This window comes from Cherax quadricarinatus, chromosome 23, assembly GCF_038502225.1.
Source record: "Cherax quadricarinatus isolate ZL_2023a chromosome 23, ASM3850222v1, whole genome shotgun sequence".
Classification (NCBI taxonomy): Eukaryota; Metazoa; Arthropoda; class Malacostraca; order Decapoda; family Parastacidae; genus Cherax; species Cherax quadricarinatus.
In genome coordinates, this window is record NC_091314.1 from 14,415,294 (window position 1) to 14,433,740 (window position 18,447).

Consider the following 18,447-nt stretch of genomic DNA (forward strand, 5'->3'; position numbering starts at 1 on the left):
GTGTAGGTATATTTAGGTACAGGTATACATAAGCATAATTATCAGAGTACATATAAAATACGCAATAGCTTTTAAACACTTGAAATTATGGAAAGTTTCCAGACATACACACACACACACACACACACACACACACACACACACACACACACACACACACACACTCAAACTCACACTCACACTCACACTCACACTCACACTCACACTCACACTCACACACACTCACACACACACTCACACACTCTCACACACACACACACACACACACACACACACACTCACACTCACTCACACTCACTCACACTCACTCACACTCACACACACACACACACACACACACACACACACACACACACACACACACACACACACACACACACACACACACACACACACACACACACACACACACACATACACACACACATACACACACACACACCCCTCACTCAAGGAGAAAGATCTTGGGGTGACCATAACACTGAGCATGTCTCCGGAGGCACACATCAACCAGATAACTGCTGCAGCATATGGGCGCCTGGCAAACCTGAAAATAGCATTCCAATACCTTGATAAGGAATCGTTTAAGACACTGCACACTATGTACATCAGGCCCATACTGGAGTATGCAGCCAGTTTGGAACCCACACCTGGTCAAGCACACCAAGAAATTAGGCAAAGTACAAAGGTTTGCAACAAGGCTAGCTCTGGAGCTCAGGGGAATGTCCTACGAAGAAAGGTTGAGGGAAATCGGACTGATGACACTGGAGAACACGAGGGTCAGGAGAAACATGATAACGACATACAAAATACTGCGTGGAATAGATAAGGTGGACAGAGACAGGCTGTTCCAGAGAGGGGACACAGAAACAAGGGGTCACAATTGGAAGCTGAAGACTCAGACGAGTCACAGGGATGTTAGGAAGTATTTCTTCAGTCATAGAGTCGTCAGGAAGTGGAATAGCCTAGCAAGTGATGTAGTGGAGGCAGGAACCATACATAGCTTTAAGACGAGGTATGACAAAGCTCAAGAAGCAGAGAAAGAGAGGACCTAGTAGCGATCAGTGAAGAGTGATTGCCGTTCCTGTTAATGGCAACACTGCCGAAACAAACCAGACTTTACTATATAGTAATACATTCTTATAAACTCTAGGGACAAAAAACTCCATATTTCAGTTACTACACTTTTTTCACTATCTCAACTCCACTCTTTCACTTTGTTTCAACTCCCCTTTTTTTTTCACTTTCTTCAGCTACACTTTTCTCAAGTGGAGAGAGTAGCAAGAATAGGATGGGAAAACCAAACTACAAAAGGGATGGCTATACAGGCATGGCGGGGCCAGGAGCCGAGTCTCGACCCCTGCAACCACAATTAGATGAGCACACACACACACACACACACGCACATATATATATAGTATATACAGTGGTCCCTCGTTTTTCGTAATTAATCCGTTCCTGGAGCCGTTACTATAAACGAAATTTACGATTTACGGATCAATTTTCCCCATGAGAAATAATGTAAATACAATTAATCCGTTCCTGACACCCAGAAGTATTAAAACAAAAAATTTTTTTACGTGAAATATGCATGAAGTACATAATACAATGGGAAATGATGAATGAAACATTAACAGCATAACACTTACCTTTATTGGAGATTCTTCTTAGTGTATGGGAGACTGGAGGAGGAGAGAGAGTGGATTGTTTATAGTTTGGAAGGGGAGTTCCCTTCCATCGACACTTCAGGTACCAATTGCTTTTCTGGGGTTGCTTCTCTTCTCTGTTTCTTAATGCCACTAGCACCACCTTGAGAGTCAATGGAGTCCTGTCTCACAAAATAACTGTGGAGAGAGCTCTGTTTCTGGTGTCTCTTTAACGCTTCCCTAAACTGGCCCAAGACTTTGTCACTGTACATGTTGCCAACCTGGCTTGCAACAACCTTGTCAGGGTGATGTTTCTCCATAAAGCTTTCCATCTTACCCCACATAGCAAAAATCTCTTTAATTTCTGAAGAAGGCACCTTCTTCCATCTCTCTTCCTCCTCCTCTGCAGCAAGATTCTGAGCTGCTATGTGTTGCTCTTCCTGCTGAAGCTCTTGCAGCTCCTCAGTGGTGAGCTCTTCATTGTGGTCTTCCACCAATTCTTCCACATCCTCCAAACTCACATCCAACCCCATGGAACTCCCCAGTGCCACAATTGATTTTACAACAGACATAGGCTCATTAGGGTCAGTCCCAAATCCTTCAAAATCCCTCTTGTCAAGTGAGTGTCTGTGGTCACAGTCAAGCACCTGTGAAACATTGCTTTTGTGTAGAGTTTTTTAAAGTTTGCAATAACCTGCTGGTCCATGGGTTGGAGGAGAGGAGTGGTATTCGGGGGCAAGAACTTTACTGTGATGAACCCAAACTCCTCGAAAATTAGGTCATCCAAGTTTGGAGGATGAGCAGGTGCATTGTCCATTACTAGCACGCACTTGAGATCCAATTTCTTTTCCAGGAGATACTCCTTCACACTAGGGCCAAACACTTCATTGAACCACTTGACGAAAATTTCCCTCGTGACCCATGCCTTACTATTAGATTTCCAAAACACACACAATTTACTCTTCATAACATTGTTTTTCCTGAACACTATGGGATTTTCAGAATGGTACACTAGTAATGGCTTCACTTTGAAATCCCCACTAGCATTAGCACAGAACATTAGCGTCAGCCTGTCTTTCATAGGCTTGTGTCCTGGCATTGCCCTCTTGTGCAATGAAGGTCCTCTTTGGCATTTTCTTCCAAATGAGGCCTGTTTCGTCACAATTGAACACTTGTTCAGGTTTCAGTCCTTCAGCCTCTATGTACTTCTGGAATTCATGCACATATTTTTCAGCTGCCTTGTGGTCCGAACTGGCAGCCTCACCATGCCTTACCACACTGTGTATGCCAGTACGGTTCTTAAATCTCTCAAACCAGCCTTTGCTGGCCTTAAATTCACTCACTTCACCACTATTTGCAAGCAATTTCTTTACCAAATCTTCATGCAACTGCCTAGCCTTTTCACAAATAATCGAAGTCATAAGAGTATCTCCTGCTAATTGTTTCTCATTTATCCACACCAATAATAGCTTCTCAACCTCTTCCAGTACTGGTGATCTCATTTTTGTCAGCATAGTTACTCCCTTTGCAACAACAGCGTCCTTTATTTCCTTTTTCTTGGCCACTATGGAACATAAGGTTGTGTAGGGTTTCTTATACACCCTGGACAGTTTGGACACACTTGTACCACTTTCATATTGTTCAATGATGGTTTTCTTAAATTCAATCGTATTTCTCACCTTCTTTACCACAGGCTTGGCACTAGGAGCTTTCTTTGGAGCCATGGTAGCTTATTTAGTACTTGCAAGCACTAAAATAAATGGAATATTATGAAATATTTCGCTGGAGCACGTGAGGGGACCTTCACTCACTGGTAAACAATGCCAGACTGGCTCCCGCCCCGGCTCACGCCGTGGGTACGCATCCCGGACGAACTACGACTCGCGAGTCAACCTATGAAAAGCGAGTCCATGTTTATACGAAAATACCCCTATGATTGGCGAAATTTACGATTGCCGGGAACTACGAAAAGCGGGGGACCACTGTATATACATACATTCCCATTTATTTATACATAGCGGTAATGTTAACCATCCCTTCCACTGTAAGTTCGTGTCTTGCTTCGAATATGTTTGTAGCTCAAAAACTCAAGCTAAATTACTGCTATCTAGCTTTGTCTCTCACCTCAAATATGTGAACTGTGTGTCTGTTGCCTGTGCCTGAGGTCATTGGATGGGTGAACAGTGTGTGAGAGTTTCTTCTCCCATCAATGGAGGAGGAGGGTACACTGAAGTGAAGGGCTCTTGTTCCAGAGAACTGAAGGTTCCTTTCCCTTCCTTGGATCAAGCCTAATTATTACGCATTCTCCAGGCACTGTGGGATCCCTGTAGGTTTAACCCTTTAAGGCTCGGTGCCGTACTTGTACGCATAAATTCTAGTGCTTTCAAATCTAGTGAGATAAAGTTGGTAGGTCTGCATATGAAGGAATGGGTCTGCATGGTCAGGGTGCACAGTATAAAAAATATTCTGCAGCGCACAGTGCATGATGAGAAAAAAATACTTGAAGTGTATTTTTGTATGGTATTTATGGTTATATTCTAGTTTTCTTGGTCTCATTTGATAGAATGGAAGATATATTACAGAAATGGAGATGATTAGATTGGTTTCACGAAGAAAAATACCTTGAAATTGAGCTCAAATTAGCGGAAATGTTCGATTTTTGTCGATGTTCAAGAGGAAACAAATCACTCCATGTGTTCAATACACATCAACTGGTGAGTCTAATATTCTTTCACAAGTGTGCTGATATTAATTATACCATTTCTACAATAATACAGTAGTCTGCATAACCGTAAATCTATTTTTTTTTTTTTTGAGAATAAAAATTCAGATTGGAAAGCAAGAGTAATTAATATATGAGGGGCCTGGAGATGTGACTGATGAACAGAGAAAATGTTATTTTAGTGCCAGGAATGTCTGTCTTGTTTATTCTGGACCCTATTTTGAAATTGGCATCATTTGAAATTTGTGTGAAATTGGCCAAATTGATAATTTCTGATCACTTTATTGGGTAGTTGAAATCGGTAAATGGGCGGTTTCTTGTTCTCAATCAATAGAACAAATGGAGTTCTTGTGAAGTAGGTATGATTTTAGTCGACTGTAATGTACCGAAATTGGGCTGAAAGTGGGCAAAATCTCTAATGCCTATATATCGTTGAGACTGCTAACTTCATGAGAGCATAATTCCATAAGTTTTCCATCAAATTTCATTCTTTTGCTGTCATTACCATCGGGAAAAGATTCTCTATCATTTCATAAGAGAACGAGTTCATGATGGGGGTCTTGACCCTGAAAGGGTTATTAATCCTTTCCCATGAATCCAATAACAATGTGTGCCTGCTGCCAGTGCCTGAGCAACTTGTCTTAACCCTTTCAGGGTTTCTGACGTACTAGTACGGCTTAGGCACCAGGGTTATTGATGTACTAGTACGCCTAAATTCTAGCACCTTCAAATCTAGTGAGAGAAAGCTGGTAGGCCTACATATGAAAGAATAGGTCAATGTGGTCAGTGTGCACAGTATAAAAAAAATCCTGCAGCACACAGTGCATAATGAGAAAAAAAAAACTCCGACCATGTTTTTGGTTTAAAACAGCGACTTTGCACTGTATTTTCGTATGGTATTTATGGTTGTATTTTAGTTTTCCTGGTCTCATTTTATAGAATGGAAGACATTACAGAAATTGAGATGATTTTGATTGGTTTCATAATGGAAAGTACAGTGGACCCCCGCTTAACGATATTAATCTGTTCCTGAGAGCTCATTGTTATGCGAAATGATCGTTATGCGAATGAATTTTCCCCATAAGAAATAATGGAAATCAAATTAATCCGTGCAAGACACCCAAAAGTATGAAAAAAAAATTTTTACCACATGAAATATACATTTTCCTACACACAAAGAGAAGGATACATGCACAATAGTAGAGTAGTACATGCACAATATATATTGTGCATGTACTACTCTACTAAATGAAGAATAAATGACACTTACCTTTATTGAAGATGCAGCAATGACTGATGAGACACTGTGTCCTGGGAGTGCCTTTTCCTCCTGAGTAGTGTAGGTCCTGTTTGGCATTTTCTTCCAGAACAGGCCTTATCACACTGTGTATGCCACTACGATTCTTAAATTTCTCAAACCAACCTTTGCTGGCTTTAAATTCACCAATATGAGCACTAGTTCCAGGCATTTTTCCCTGTTCACCTGGGTGTTAGTCGACTGGTGTGGGTTGCATCCTGGGAGACAAGATTAAGGACCCCAATGGAAATAAGTTAGTCTTCGATGACACTGACTTTTTTGGGTTGTCCTGGGTGGCTAACCCTCTGGGGTTAATTGTTTCTTGGTATTCTCAATAAGCCACACCAACAACGGTGCTACAGCAGCAGCAGCTGATAGTGCTACAGCAGCTGCAGCTGACAGTGGTACAGCAGCAGCAGCTGACAGTGGTACAGCAGCAGCTGACAGTGGTACAGCAGCAGCTGACAGTGCTACAGCAGCAGCAGACAGTGCTACAGCAGCAGCAGACGGTGCTACAGCAGCAGCAGACGGTACTACAGCAGCAGCAGCAGCTGACGGTGGTACAGCAGCAGCAGCAGCTGATGGCGCTACAGCAGCAGCAGCAGCTGACAGTGCTACAGCAGCAGCAGCATCAGCAGTTGACCATGGTACCACAGTATTTCGATAATATTTCTCACCCTTTTTACCACAGGGTTGGCACTAGAAGCTTTCTTGGGGCCCATGGTCACTTATTTTGCAGATAAAATCACCAAAAACGCTGTAATAATACGAAATGTTCCGATTGTATGCTTGGATGTTACCGCCGAGGCTGGCTTGTAAACAATGCCACCGGCGGAACATGTGAGGCTGGCTCAGGCCTCACATAGATGCGTCTCGGACGAATAGCGTTGAGCGAGTTTTTAGCGCTATGCGAGGCAAAATTTTAGTGATAAAATGTATCGCTATGCGGATTTAACGTTATGTGATGCCAACGGTATGCGGGGGTCCACTGTACCTTGAAATTGAGCTCAAGGTAGCAGAAATGTTTGATTTTTACCAAAGTTCAAAAGTAAACAAATCATGCCAAGCATCCAATACACGTCTGCTGGCAAGTCTAATATTCTCTCACAAGTGCGCTGATATTATTCATACCATTTCTACACTAATGCAGTAGTCTGCATAACAGTAAATCTTCTATTTATTGTGAGAATAAAAATTCAAAGTGGAAAGCAAAAGAGATGTAAGAGGGGCCTGGGCATGTGACTAATGAACAGAGAATATGTTATTTTAGTGCCAGGAATGTCTGTCTTGTTTATTCTGGACCCTATTTGGAAATTGGCATCTTCTGAAATTTGTGTGAAATTGGCAAAATTGTCAGTTTCTGACCACTTTATTGGATAGTAGACATCGGCAAGTGGGTGGTTTCTTGTACTCATTCGATAGAAAAAATGGAGTTCTAGCGAAATAGATATGATTTTTGTCGACTAGTATACTGGAATTGGCTAAAAATAGAGCTCAAAGTGGGTGAAACCGCTGATGTGTAAACATTGTCGAGACCGCTAACTTCATGAGAGTATAATTCCATAAGTTTTCCATCAAATTTCATACTTTTGGTGTCATTATGATCAGGAAAAGATTCTCTATCATTTCATAAGATTTTTTTTTTTTCCCAAAAAAAATTTTTTGACCCTGAGAACGAGTTTAACCCTTAAACGGTCCAAACGAATTGGCGTTCAAATTCGTAGTGCTACAAAAGTAGATCTACTTTTTTTTACATATTTTCAAATGTAACAAAAAAAAATGTAGATAAAAGTTTCTTTTACACGTTTTCAAATGTAAAAAAAAAAAAAAAAAGATCTACATTTTTTTACATACTTTCAGATGTTGAAAAAACGTATATATACGTTTGGACCATTTAAGGTTAAGAGAGAGCCTCTTGACCCTGAAAGGTAACCCTTTGAGGGTCCAAGCCTTAGACCTATGCCTTGTCTTCAGTGTCCAAGAGTTTTCCATAAAAAATTTTGCTATTTTTTCTTATGAAATGGTAGAGAATCTTTTTTTTTAGGTAATAAAACAAAAAAGTTTGTAATTTGATGGAAAATTGACGAAATTACACTCAAATTTTTCGGCATCAGCAGTATTTAGCATTGGCGATTTTGTCCACTTTGACTCCTATTTTAGGCCAATTGCATTATTCCAGTCGACAAAATTCTTAGTTACTTCACTAGTATTACTTCTATTTTATCAATTGAGCACAAGAAGCTGCCCAATCAACTATTTCAACTACCGAATAAAATGATCAGAAATTGATAATTTGACTATTTTCTCACAAAGTTCAAAATAGGGTCCAGAATAAACAATGCAGGCATTCCTGGCACAAAAATTTTATTTCTTCTGTTTATTAGTTACATTTCCAGGCTTTACTGATGAATTCCATTTTTATTTTTTATTTACATAAAGAACTTTTATTCACTGCAAAAAATAGAAGATGTACTGTTATGGAATATTGTAATAATTGTATAAATAATAACAGCACATTTGTGAACGTATATGAGACCCACCAGCTGAAGTGTATTGGACGTGTGACGTCATTTGTTTACTCCTGAACATCGGCAAAAATCGAACATTTCTGCTAATTTGACCACAATTTCAAGCTATTTTCAATACTTAAACTAATCAAAATCATCTCTATTTCTGTAGTATATCTTCCATTCTATCAAATGAGGCCCAGAAACTGCAATTACAACTTCAAAAACCATACGAAAATACACCACAAACTCAGTGTCTTAATTCAAAAACATGGTCACAGTTTTTTTTTTTTTTTTTTTTTTTTACCATTATACACTGTGTGCCGCAGGATTAGTTTTGTATGTTGCACACATACCACAAAGATCCCTTCTCTCATATCTAGGCCCACATTTATCACTCACAGCTTATCTGAGTGAGCTGAGCTCGTGGCATAGATCTGTAGCTTTGACTCTGTAGATGAGGCGTAGATCTATGGCTTGGACTTTCAAAGGGTTAACGTCATAAGTTTCTTGCATACCAGTGATTTATTTAAGCAAATTTCTCTATATACTTTATTTAGGTTACAGTGTTATTTGTAGTATTTCCCAAAATTTTGTCAGTCATATATAATAACAAAAATAAATGAATGTGTAATACATAAAGAAAATTAATTTTTTAAACAGAAAATGGGAACCCACTGAGTGGACAGTCAGATAGTCTCCTTTGCATTTTAGTGCCAACATTAGTAATATTCAGGCTGAGTAGAAAACATGGCCTAAGCTAATCATCTAGAAATTCTAGATTATTATTATACATTGCTGGTGAGGCAAGGTGTGTTTGCTTGGTGCATAAATTTGATTATATAGACAGCGTTGAAATAAAACTATTAAACCTCTGGTGAGAAAGTGTTATATTGTATTTTATCTTGAGTTATTACAGATGCATAAAGTTTTTGCGTATAATTCTAAGTACAGTAGGGCCCCACTTATATGGCTGGTTAGGTTCCAGGCTACCGCCGTAAAGTGGAACACCCTTTTTTTTCCACTTACAAATGCATACAAACACTAGATAACAAGTTTACACTAACATATATTAAGTTAGCAATAGAACCAGGCATCAAAAAACAATAAAAAAAGTACAATACACACATAGTGCACTCATTACGTACCTTAAAATATTTATAGTCTTAATCTAGGGTGAGACAAGTAGTATTTATTGTAAGAAATCAAGTGTGGTATGTATGGTAGTCAGCCAGGCTACCATACCAGGCCACCCCACCCACACATACAATTCTATGATATTTAAGCATCCCAGAGCGATAAAATGTATATACAGTTCACTCATTACTTACCTTAAAATATTTATAGTCTTAATCTAGGGTGAGATGAGTAGTATTTATTGTAAAAAATCAAGTGTGGTATGGTAGTCAGCCGGGCTACCATACCAGGCCAACCCGCCTACACATAATATTCTATTACATTTAAGCATCCCAGAGCGATAAAATGTATATACAGTTCACTCATTACTTACCTTAAAATATTTGTAGTCTTAATGTAGGGTCAGGAGTAAGTAAATGAGATAAAACGAATAAATGAGAGAAAGAATGAGTGCATGAGAGAGTACAGGCGCAGAGTTATGTAAACAAACCAGGCGAAGGTAAGTTTTGTAAACAAAGTGTACACGTCTGGTTTGTGTACAAGTTACATTGTGTACAGGTTGTCTCTACATTGATACGGTAGAATAAATAAAGAAGAACACTCCCATTCTCATGTAACATCATTTTGAGAAGAAATGATGCTCTGAGTGATGGCAATGGAAATAAGTCACTGACTTTTTTGGGTTATCCTAGGTTCTCTACACATATGTTGTTATGTATGATAATCTATGTAACTGTATTTGTGTATACCTGAATAAACTTACATACATACGAAAGGAATAATTTTCTATAGTTACCCCCAGTAACACACTTTCTCTTATGTTAGATTAGAGAAAATGTTATTCTTGGCATCACTTGTACAAGTTATCTGGCTACCACATCTCATATTTATGTTTATTTATTCTATTGTGGGGTGTATTTATCATCTTTTTATGTTATGTATCGTGTTTATTATATAATTTTGAAAAAAATATCATGGATGGATTAATGAAAATGTGTATATTAACGTAATATACAACATTTAATGAGACTCGGTGATTATTATTATTATTATTATTATCATTTCTAATATGGCGTCACTTGTGCAAGTCGTCTGCTACCACATCTCATATTTATGTTTATTCTATTGTGGGGTATATTTATCATCTTTTTATGTTATGTATCGTGTTTATTATATAATTTTGAAAAAATATCATAGATGGATTAATGAAAATGTGTATTTAACGTAATATACGACATTTAAATGAGACTCGATGATTATTATCATTACTAATATGACGTCTGGAGACATAAGACACTCTTACTGATTTTAATGTGTACGTGCATGCCAGTACAGTATGTAAGTTTATTTAAGTACAGGTATACATAAGTATAATTATCAGAGTATATATAAAATATGAAATAACTTTTAAAAACATTTGAAATTTTGGAGTTTCCAGACAAAATGGAGAGACTTAGTGCTTACTGAGCTCATGAAGAATGTAAACAAACAGGGTGGGGCGCGGTGACCGTATTAGAAAGTCAGGTGGGGGGAGCCGTATAGCGAGTTTTGGTCATAATTTGAAATGACCGTATTAGCGGAACGCCGTAAAGTGAAACACCGTAAAGCGGGGCCCTGCTGTAATACCTTGAACTTCCTCCTTAGTTAGGTTTTAAATTGTATGTTATGCACAGCTAAAAGTTTGACTAGGAAACATTGATAAAGTATTTTGCTTCACTTGTGATTTTCTCCATTACCATTACTATATTGTGGATGTATTCAGGTTAATTTACAAATAATTTTTTTGCTGTATATGTAGGTCACTTACTGCATCATACAGTACTTGTAATTTGTATACAGTAATGGCAATGTGTTTACATTAAAAGTTAATGCATATTTTAAAACTAGGTGAATAAATATGAGTATGTGAATGAAAGGATATGAAGAGAAGTCTGTCTCATTCTTATCCTTGTGCAGTTGCACTTTACCATTTATGTTATGGTACTTGTGTAAGACAACCAAGAGTATGATGAGCATCACTCAACAGGTGTTACTGGAGAGTGTCGGTCAGCAGACTGGTGAGACCGATGCTTCAGGGACCTCCCAGCAACATGCTGTGCCCAAGATTCTTCGGTGTTGCCAGTGTTCCTACACTACAACAAATACAAGCCATTTCAAGAGACATAATTATAAGCATACAGGAGAGAAACCATTTTCTTGTTCTTATTGCTCATTTAGTTGCAATCAAAAAACAAATTTGTATGTTCACATTCGGAGACACACTGGAGAAAAGCCTTATGCTTGCATGTACTGCACTTTCCGAGCAACCCACAAATCAAACTTAAAAACACACATGTTTAAGATGCACAGGAAGTACGACCATACAAAGTTATTTTTCTTGTAGAAATCAGATTTGTAGGTACATGGCAGTAATCCCAAACTCTCCCTGATAAGCTCATGGTTTGTAGGTGAATGTTTAGGTTCAAAGAACTGTACCCATCAAAAATTCACTCATCCGGTTCCATCAGTAATCTGGCACTATTTTCAGCTAGCATAATTTCAAATTTCATCATTATACTGACTCAGAAATTGTGCAAATGGTTGTAAATCCACAGCAGCAAGCCAGTGGAGGAGAAAGTAGTGATGAAAATGAGGAAGATGCAGCAGAAAGAGTCTCTATTGATAGGTTTTAGGTGTATTCTAACCTAACCACTCTGTAATCTGGCATGCTACAGTTCCCAATGATGTTGCTTTAGTGATGGGCAACCTGTACTGCCAATACATGTATATGCATATTGTAAAAATATAATTTTTACTTCATTTAACCCTTTGACTGTTTTGGTCGTACATATACGTCTTATGAGCCAGTGTTTCGGACGTATATATACTCAATAATTCTAGCTGCTTCAAATCAAGCAGGAGAAAGCTGGTAGGCCCACATGTGAGAAAATGGGTCTATGTGGTCAGTGTGCACCACATAAAAAAAATCCTGCAGCACGCAGTGCATAATGAGAAAAAAAAAACTGACTTATTTTGGATTAAAACGCCGAATTTGAGGTGTATTTTCGTATAGTATTTATCGTTATATTCTCGTTTTCATGGTCTCACGTGATAAAATGGAAAGCATATTACAGAAATAGAGATGATTTTGATTAGTTTCACGATGAAAACGACCTTGAAATTGAGCTCAAAGTAGCGGAAATGTTCGATTTTTACTAATGTTCAAGAGTAAGCAAATCACACCACACGTCCAATACACGTCAACTGGGGAGTCTAATATTCTCTCACTAGTGCACTGATATTATTTATACAATTTTTACAATAATGCAGTAGTCTGCACAACAGTAAATTTTGTATTTTTTGTATGAATAAAAAATCAAAATAGAAAGCAATAGTAATATAAGAGGGGTCTAGAGACGTGACTAATGAACAGAGGATATGTTATTTTAGTGCCAAGATTGTCTACATTTATTCTGGACCCTATTTTGAAATTGGCATGGGTAAATGGTCAGTTTCTTGTACTCAATTGATAGAAAAAAATGGAGTTCTAAAGAAATAGCTATGAGTTTGGTCAACTGGAACAACGGAATTGGCCAAAAAAATAGGGCTCAAAGTTGGCCAAATCGCCGATGCGTATATGTTGCCAAGATCGCTAACTTCGGGGGAGCGTAATTCCGTGAGTTTTCGACCATATTTCGCACTTTTGGTGTCATTACCATTGGGAAAAGATTCTCTGTCATTTGATTAGAAAAAAAAAAAAATTCTCAAAATTTTTTTGACAGAATGACAGTCAAAGGGTTAAGCTATTAGTCCTACATTTACTAATCTGAATTAAAGATGGATAGTTGTGTGAGTTGTGTGCCTGGCACCTGTTCATATAATCAGAGCTAAGTTTGAAAGAATGAACACTGTGAGAGTTGTTGCTCCCTTCATGGATGATGCTTTGATGCTGGTGACAGGCTATTATTTCAAAGAATTAGAGCTACCATACCTTTCCTTGCATCAAGCCTGTTTACCACTCATTCCCCAGGCACTTTATGACTGATATGGGTTTAGTGCTTCCCTATGAATGTAATAATTATGATTTGTGCCTACTGTCTGTGCCTGAGATCAAAGTTAGAATATTATTACGAAGTGCTAAAGATGCATCTCTGAAGGGGCGAGAGGTTCGTGATTGGTGCAGATATTGGAATGCATGAACACTGTAGGAAAAAAAATATTAATACTTGGAATTTTTTCTTTTATATAAGAGCTGTAAACTGCATGTTAGATACAGATAAATGTTTGAATGGAAAATATTGATAAAATATTTTACTTTGTTTATTACTGTACGTACATACAGTAATATGCTGTATGTACAGATTTATTCACAGCTGCAATTCTTGTTGATACCACTGTTTTTGTAGTCATGTATTGCATCATACAGTACTTGTAGGCAGTTATTGTATTATTCTGTAATTATAACTAAGGTACTACGTCAAAACTGTACTTGTAGTTTATGTACAGTACAACAATGCCAAATTTTTAGTACTCAAAACTTTTTGCATACCCTCCCCCTCCCCCACACACACACTCTTAATTTAGTGGTGGGGGTTGTTTATGCCTCATAGTAACAGGGGAAGGCTCATAGAGGGGACACAGCTCTTCCCACAGAGTACTTGGCTAACTAAGAACCCATCAAGTTGTTCTGCTGGTACTTGTGGCTGATGTCACGGAACATTAACCCTTTGACTGTTGCGGTCGTATATATACATCTTACGAGGTACCGTGTTTGATGTACATGTATATATACTCATAAATTCTAGCAGCTTTAAATCAAGCAAGAGAAAGCTGGTAGGCCCACATGTGAGAGAATGGGTCTGTGTGGTCAGTGTGCACCATATAAAAAAAATCCTGGAGCACGCATTGCATAATGAGGAAAAAAAACTCCGACCGTTTTTTTTTAATTAGAATGCCGACTTTGTGGTCTATTTTCGTATAGTATTTATGGTTGTATTCTCGTTTTCTTGATCTCATTTGATAGAATGGAAAACATTTTATAGAATTAGAGGTGATTTTGATTGGTTTTACTATAAAAAGAAATGGAGCTCAAAGTAGGGGAAATGTTTGATTTTTACCAATGTTCAAAAGTAAACAAATGATGTCATTGTCCAATAAATGTCCAACTAGCCATTCTAATATGCAGTCATGAATGGGTTGACATTATTTGTACAATTATTACAATATTGCAGTAGTCTGCATAACAGTAAATCATCTACTTTTTGTATGAATAAAAATTCAAAATAGAAAGAAAGAGTAATATCAGATGGGCCTGGAGATGTGACTGATGAATAAAGAAAATATTATTTTAGAGCCAGGAATGTCTGCATTGTTCATTTTGGACATTATTTTGAAATTGTCATATTTTTTAATTTTCGTGAAATTGGCCAAATTGCAAATTTCAGACCACGTTATTTAGTAGTTGAAATCGGTAAATGGGCAGTTTCTTGTTCTCAATCGATAGAAAAAATGGAGTTCTAAAGAAATAGCTATGAGTTTGATCGACTGGAACAATGGAATTAATCAAAAATAGGGCTCAGAGAGTGGGCGAAATCGCTGATTTGTAAATACAGTGGACCATCTCTACTATAGTGGCCAGGAAAACGGCAATCAAGGAAGCTGTTCTTGCAAAAGGTGCATCTGTGATTACGAAACAGTGACCACAAGTGTTAGAAAATATTGAGAGACTGTTATTGGTGTGAATAAATGAAAAACAGATAGCAGCAGATAGCATCTCTCAAGCGATCATTTGTGAAAAGGCTAGGCAGTTGCATGACGATTTGGTAAAGAAATTGCCTGCAACTAGTGGTGATGTGAGTGAATTTAAGGCCAGCAAAGGTTGGTTTGAAAGATTTAAGAATCGTAGTGGCATACATAGCGTGATTAGGCATGGTGAGGCTGCCAGTTCAGACCAAAAAGCAGCTGAAAAATATGTGAAGAAATTCAAGGATTACATAAACAGTGAAGACTTGAAACCTGAACAAGTGTTTAATTGCGACGAAACAGGCCTGTTTTGGAAGAAATTGCCAAGCAGGACCTACATTACTCAGGAGGAAAAGGCATTCCCAGGACATAAGCCTATGAAAGACAGGCTTACTCTTCTGTTGTGTGCCAATGCTAGTGGTGATTGCAAAGTGAAGCCTTTATTGGTGTATCACTCTGAAACTCCCCGAGTGTTCAGGAAAAACAGTGTCCTCAAGGCTAATTTGTGTGTGCTGTGGAGGGCAAACAGTAAGGCATGGGTCACTAGGGACTTTTTCTATGACTGGTTACACCATGCATTTGCCCCCACTGTGAAAAATTACCTAATTGAAAAGAAATTAGACCTTAAGTGCCTCCTGGTATTAGACAATGGGCCTGGTCATCCTACAGACTTGGCAGAGCGACTTTCTCGGGACATGAGCTTCATTAAGGTCAAATTTTTGCCTCCTAATACCACTCCTCTCCTGCAGCCCATGGACCAGCAGGTCATTTCCAACTTCAAGAAACTATACACAAAAGCTATGTTTGAAAGGTGCTTTGAAGTGACCACAGACACTCTATTGACTCTAAAGGAGTTTTGGAAGGATCACTTTAATATCCTCAATTGTGTAAACCTTATAGGTAAGGCTTGGGAGGGAGTGACTAAGAGGACCTCGAACTCTGCCTGGAAAAAACTGTGGCCAGAATGTGTAGACAAAAGGGATTTCAAAGGGTTTGAGGCTAACCCTGAGAAGCCTATGCCAGTTGAGAAATCCATTGTGGCATTGGGGAAGTCCTTGGGGTTGGAGGTTAGTGGGGAGGATGTGGAAGAGTTGATGGAGGAGGACAATGACGAACTAACCACTGGTGAGCTGCTAGATCATCTTCAACAGCAAGAGGCCAGACCTGAGGAAACTGCTTCGGAGGAGGGTATGGATAAAGTGAAGATGTTACCTACTTCAAAGATTAGGGAAATGTGTGCAAAGTGGCTTGAAGTGCAAACCTTTTTTGATGAAAATCACCCTCAGACAGCTGTTGCAAGCCGTGTTGGCAACCTGTACACTGACACTGTTGTGAACCAATGAATTAATTTTTTTTGAGAGCCATGATATTCCATGTCTAATATCAGTCAGTTTTTTATCAAAATTTTTTTGCCCAATATTTTACAATTAAAAATAGTATTCAGCATTGTTTATTGTATGACTGCTAGAATGATAGATGGGAAGGTGAGTTAGAGAGTGGTGGTGAGGGGGGAGGGGGAGTGTGTGAGAGGGCATGGCAGTGTTAGAGTGGGTGTGTTTAGCTTCCTGTCAACACCTTGTACTAGACATAAGAAAAAAAGCCATATGGTCTTAAGTCTTGTTTAAGTTCGCCTGAAATTCTCTGCATACTATGGGATCTCAAATTAGTGTGCATTTTTTTAAAACTGAAACTGTAGAGAATATTTTTCAGAAGATAATGACACCAAAAGTATGATATTTTATGGAATCACACAGGCACAAGTTTAGTGGTCTGGGCATAGAGAATTTAGCCAACTTTGAGTCTTAAGCCCTCCCTCCTTCAATCCCCAGTCTGATTCAATTATTGGTATGCTGTAAACCATGACTAATCATTCCTGGTTTTATTTTATTATCTGGGAAATAGAGTAAATCTTCTATTTTTGTGTGATTATAAATTCAAAATGGAAGGCAAGAAGGGACTGCAGATGTGATTAATGAACAGAAGATATTTTGTTTTAGTGCCAGGAATGTCTACAATGTTTATTTTGCACTTTTTTTTAAATTGGTATTTTTTAATTATGTGTAAAATTACCAAAATTGCCAATTTCTGTGGATTTTAGAGGATAGTTGTAATAGTTGAATAGGTGATTTCCTGTTGTCAGTTGATAAAATGGAATGAAAATTTGAAAAATAGCTAAGAATCTGGTCAAAAAGAGGCATGAAATAATAGATTTAACCATCCCAGACACAACCAAGCAACCTCCTTGCTTTACCAATTATCCTCCCCCCCCTCCACCTTTCCTTCCCTACCATCTAATCACTGACTGCTAACACAGCATAAACAACAGATCTACAGTTCTTGACCAATCTTTACCAAACAAATGTGAGTTCTTTGTACATGCATAAAACAAACAAAGTTTGAATGCATTTGGTAAACAAGCCATTGTTCATAAGTACAGTAAGTGAAATTGGTTCTAATTGAAAAACCTTGCAAATTGAATCCCTCTTGCTAATCCTAAATTTACTCATCTGAAGGAAGGACAGACAGTGATGTGAATTATGTGCCTGCTGCCTGAGATCATAGGTAAGCTTGCAGGAAGAATGAATAGCGGCTGCTCTCTTTAGGGAGGTTAGGGGTGCCTTGATGCTGGTGAACAACTCTTGATCTACTTCCTAGGGTCAGACTTGAATACTTTCAACTCCCCAGGTGCTATATGACTCCTCTGTGGGGTTAGTGCTTTGCCACAAAGATGATGATAGTCTTGTGACTAAGCAGTTTGTCCTAATGTCACCAATCAGTTTCTTATGTGTTGGTGCTTTTACAAATTTCTCAGTACATGTTTGTGTTAGGTTAAGTTTTCTTGCATGAAAAACTTTATGAAGCACAGCTAAAAAATGAAAACAAACTTCATCTTAGTTTAAATTCTGGTGGTTGTTGCTTGGTGATATACAAGTGTATACTGTAGAAGATTTGTGGCACTGTACAATTCTGCACATGACAGCGGTATAAGCTGCCATGACTACCATCTGTCACAATTAGACAAACAAACATATACTGATAATAATGATGAATACATTAAAAAAAGTAATAAAACTGGGACGGTGTTAATTTTTTTAATGAAGGGTTGCAACTCCTTTAGTTGTACGAGCCCTGCTCTCACTGGTGTGGAGGACCAATATGGCTCAATATAGGTTAAGCAGTGGTGATGAAGAATAAGTCACAATTTTGTTACTGGAACAATTCACAGATAGCTTATACTTTGGAAAGGAAACTTGGTGACATTTTGGTACATCATGGACCATTGTCAACTCACTGCTATATGAGAAAAATCAGAGAAGACCAGGAGAGAGGTTGGAAAAAGGGAGGCGGAAGTGGAAGTAGTAGTAGTAGAAATGGCAGCAGCAGTAATAATATTAACCCTTTCAGGGTTTCGGCCGT

General features: G+C 38.3%; 1 protein-coding gene across 16 annotated transcripts in view; it reads left to right on the forward strand.

The window, feature by feature from the left end:
- The window catches only part of LOC128685742 (broad-complex core protein isoforms 1/2/3/4/5), a 505,734-nt gene that overhangs the window by 221,442 nt on the left and 265,845 nt on the right, over positions 1 to 18,447 (forward strand). Inside the window, exon 6 of one of the 16 annotated variants that reach the window (XM_053772351.2) lies at positions 11,336 to 11,822. The exons of the other annotated variants lie outside the window; for them this stretch is intronic. Within the exon in view, the coding sequence (XP_053628326.1) occupies positions 11,336 to 11,692 (357 nt within the window). The 3' untranslated portion in view covers positions 11,693 to 11,822. Of the gene's footprint in view, positions 1 to 11,335; positions 11,823 to 18,447 lie in introns of those variants that run through there. 16 annotated transcript variants of the gene reach the window in all.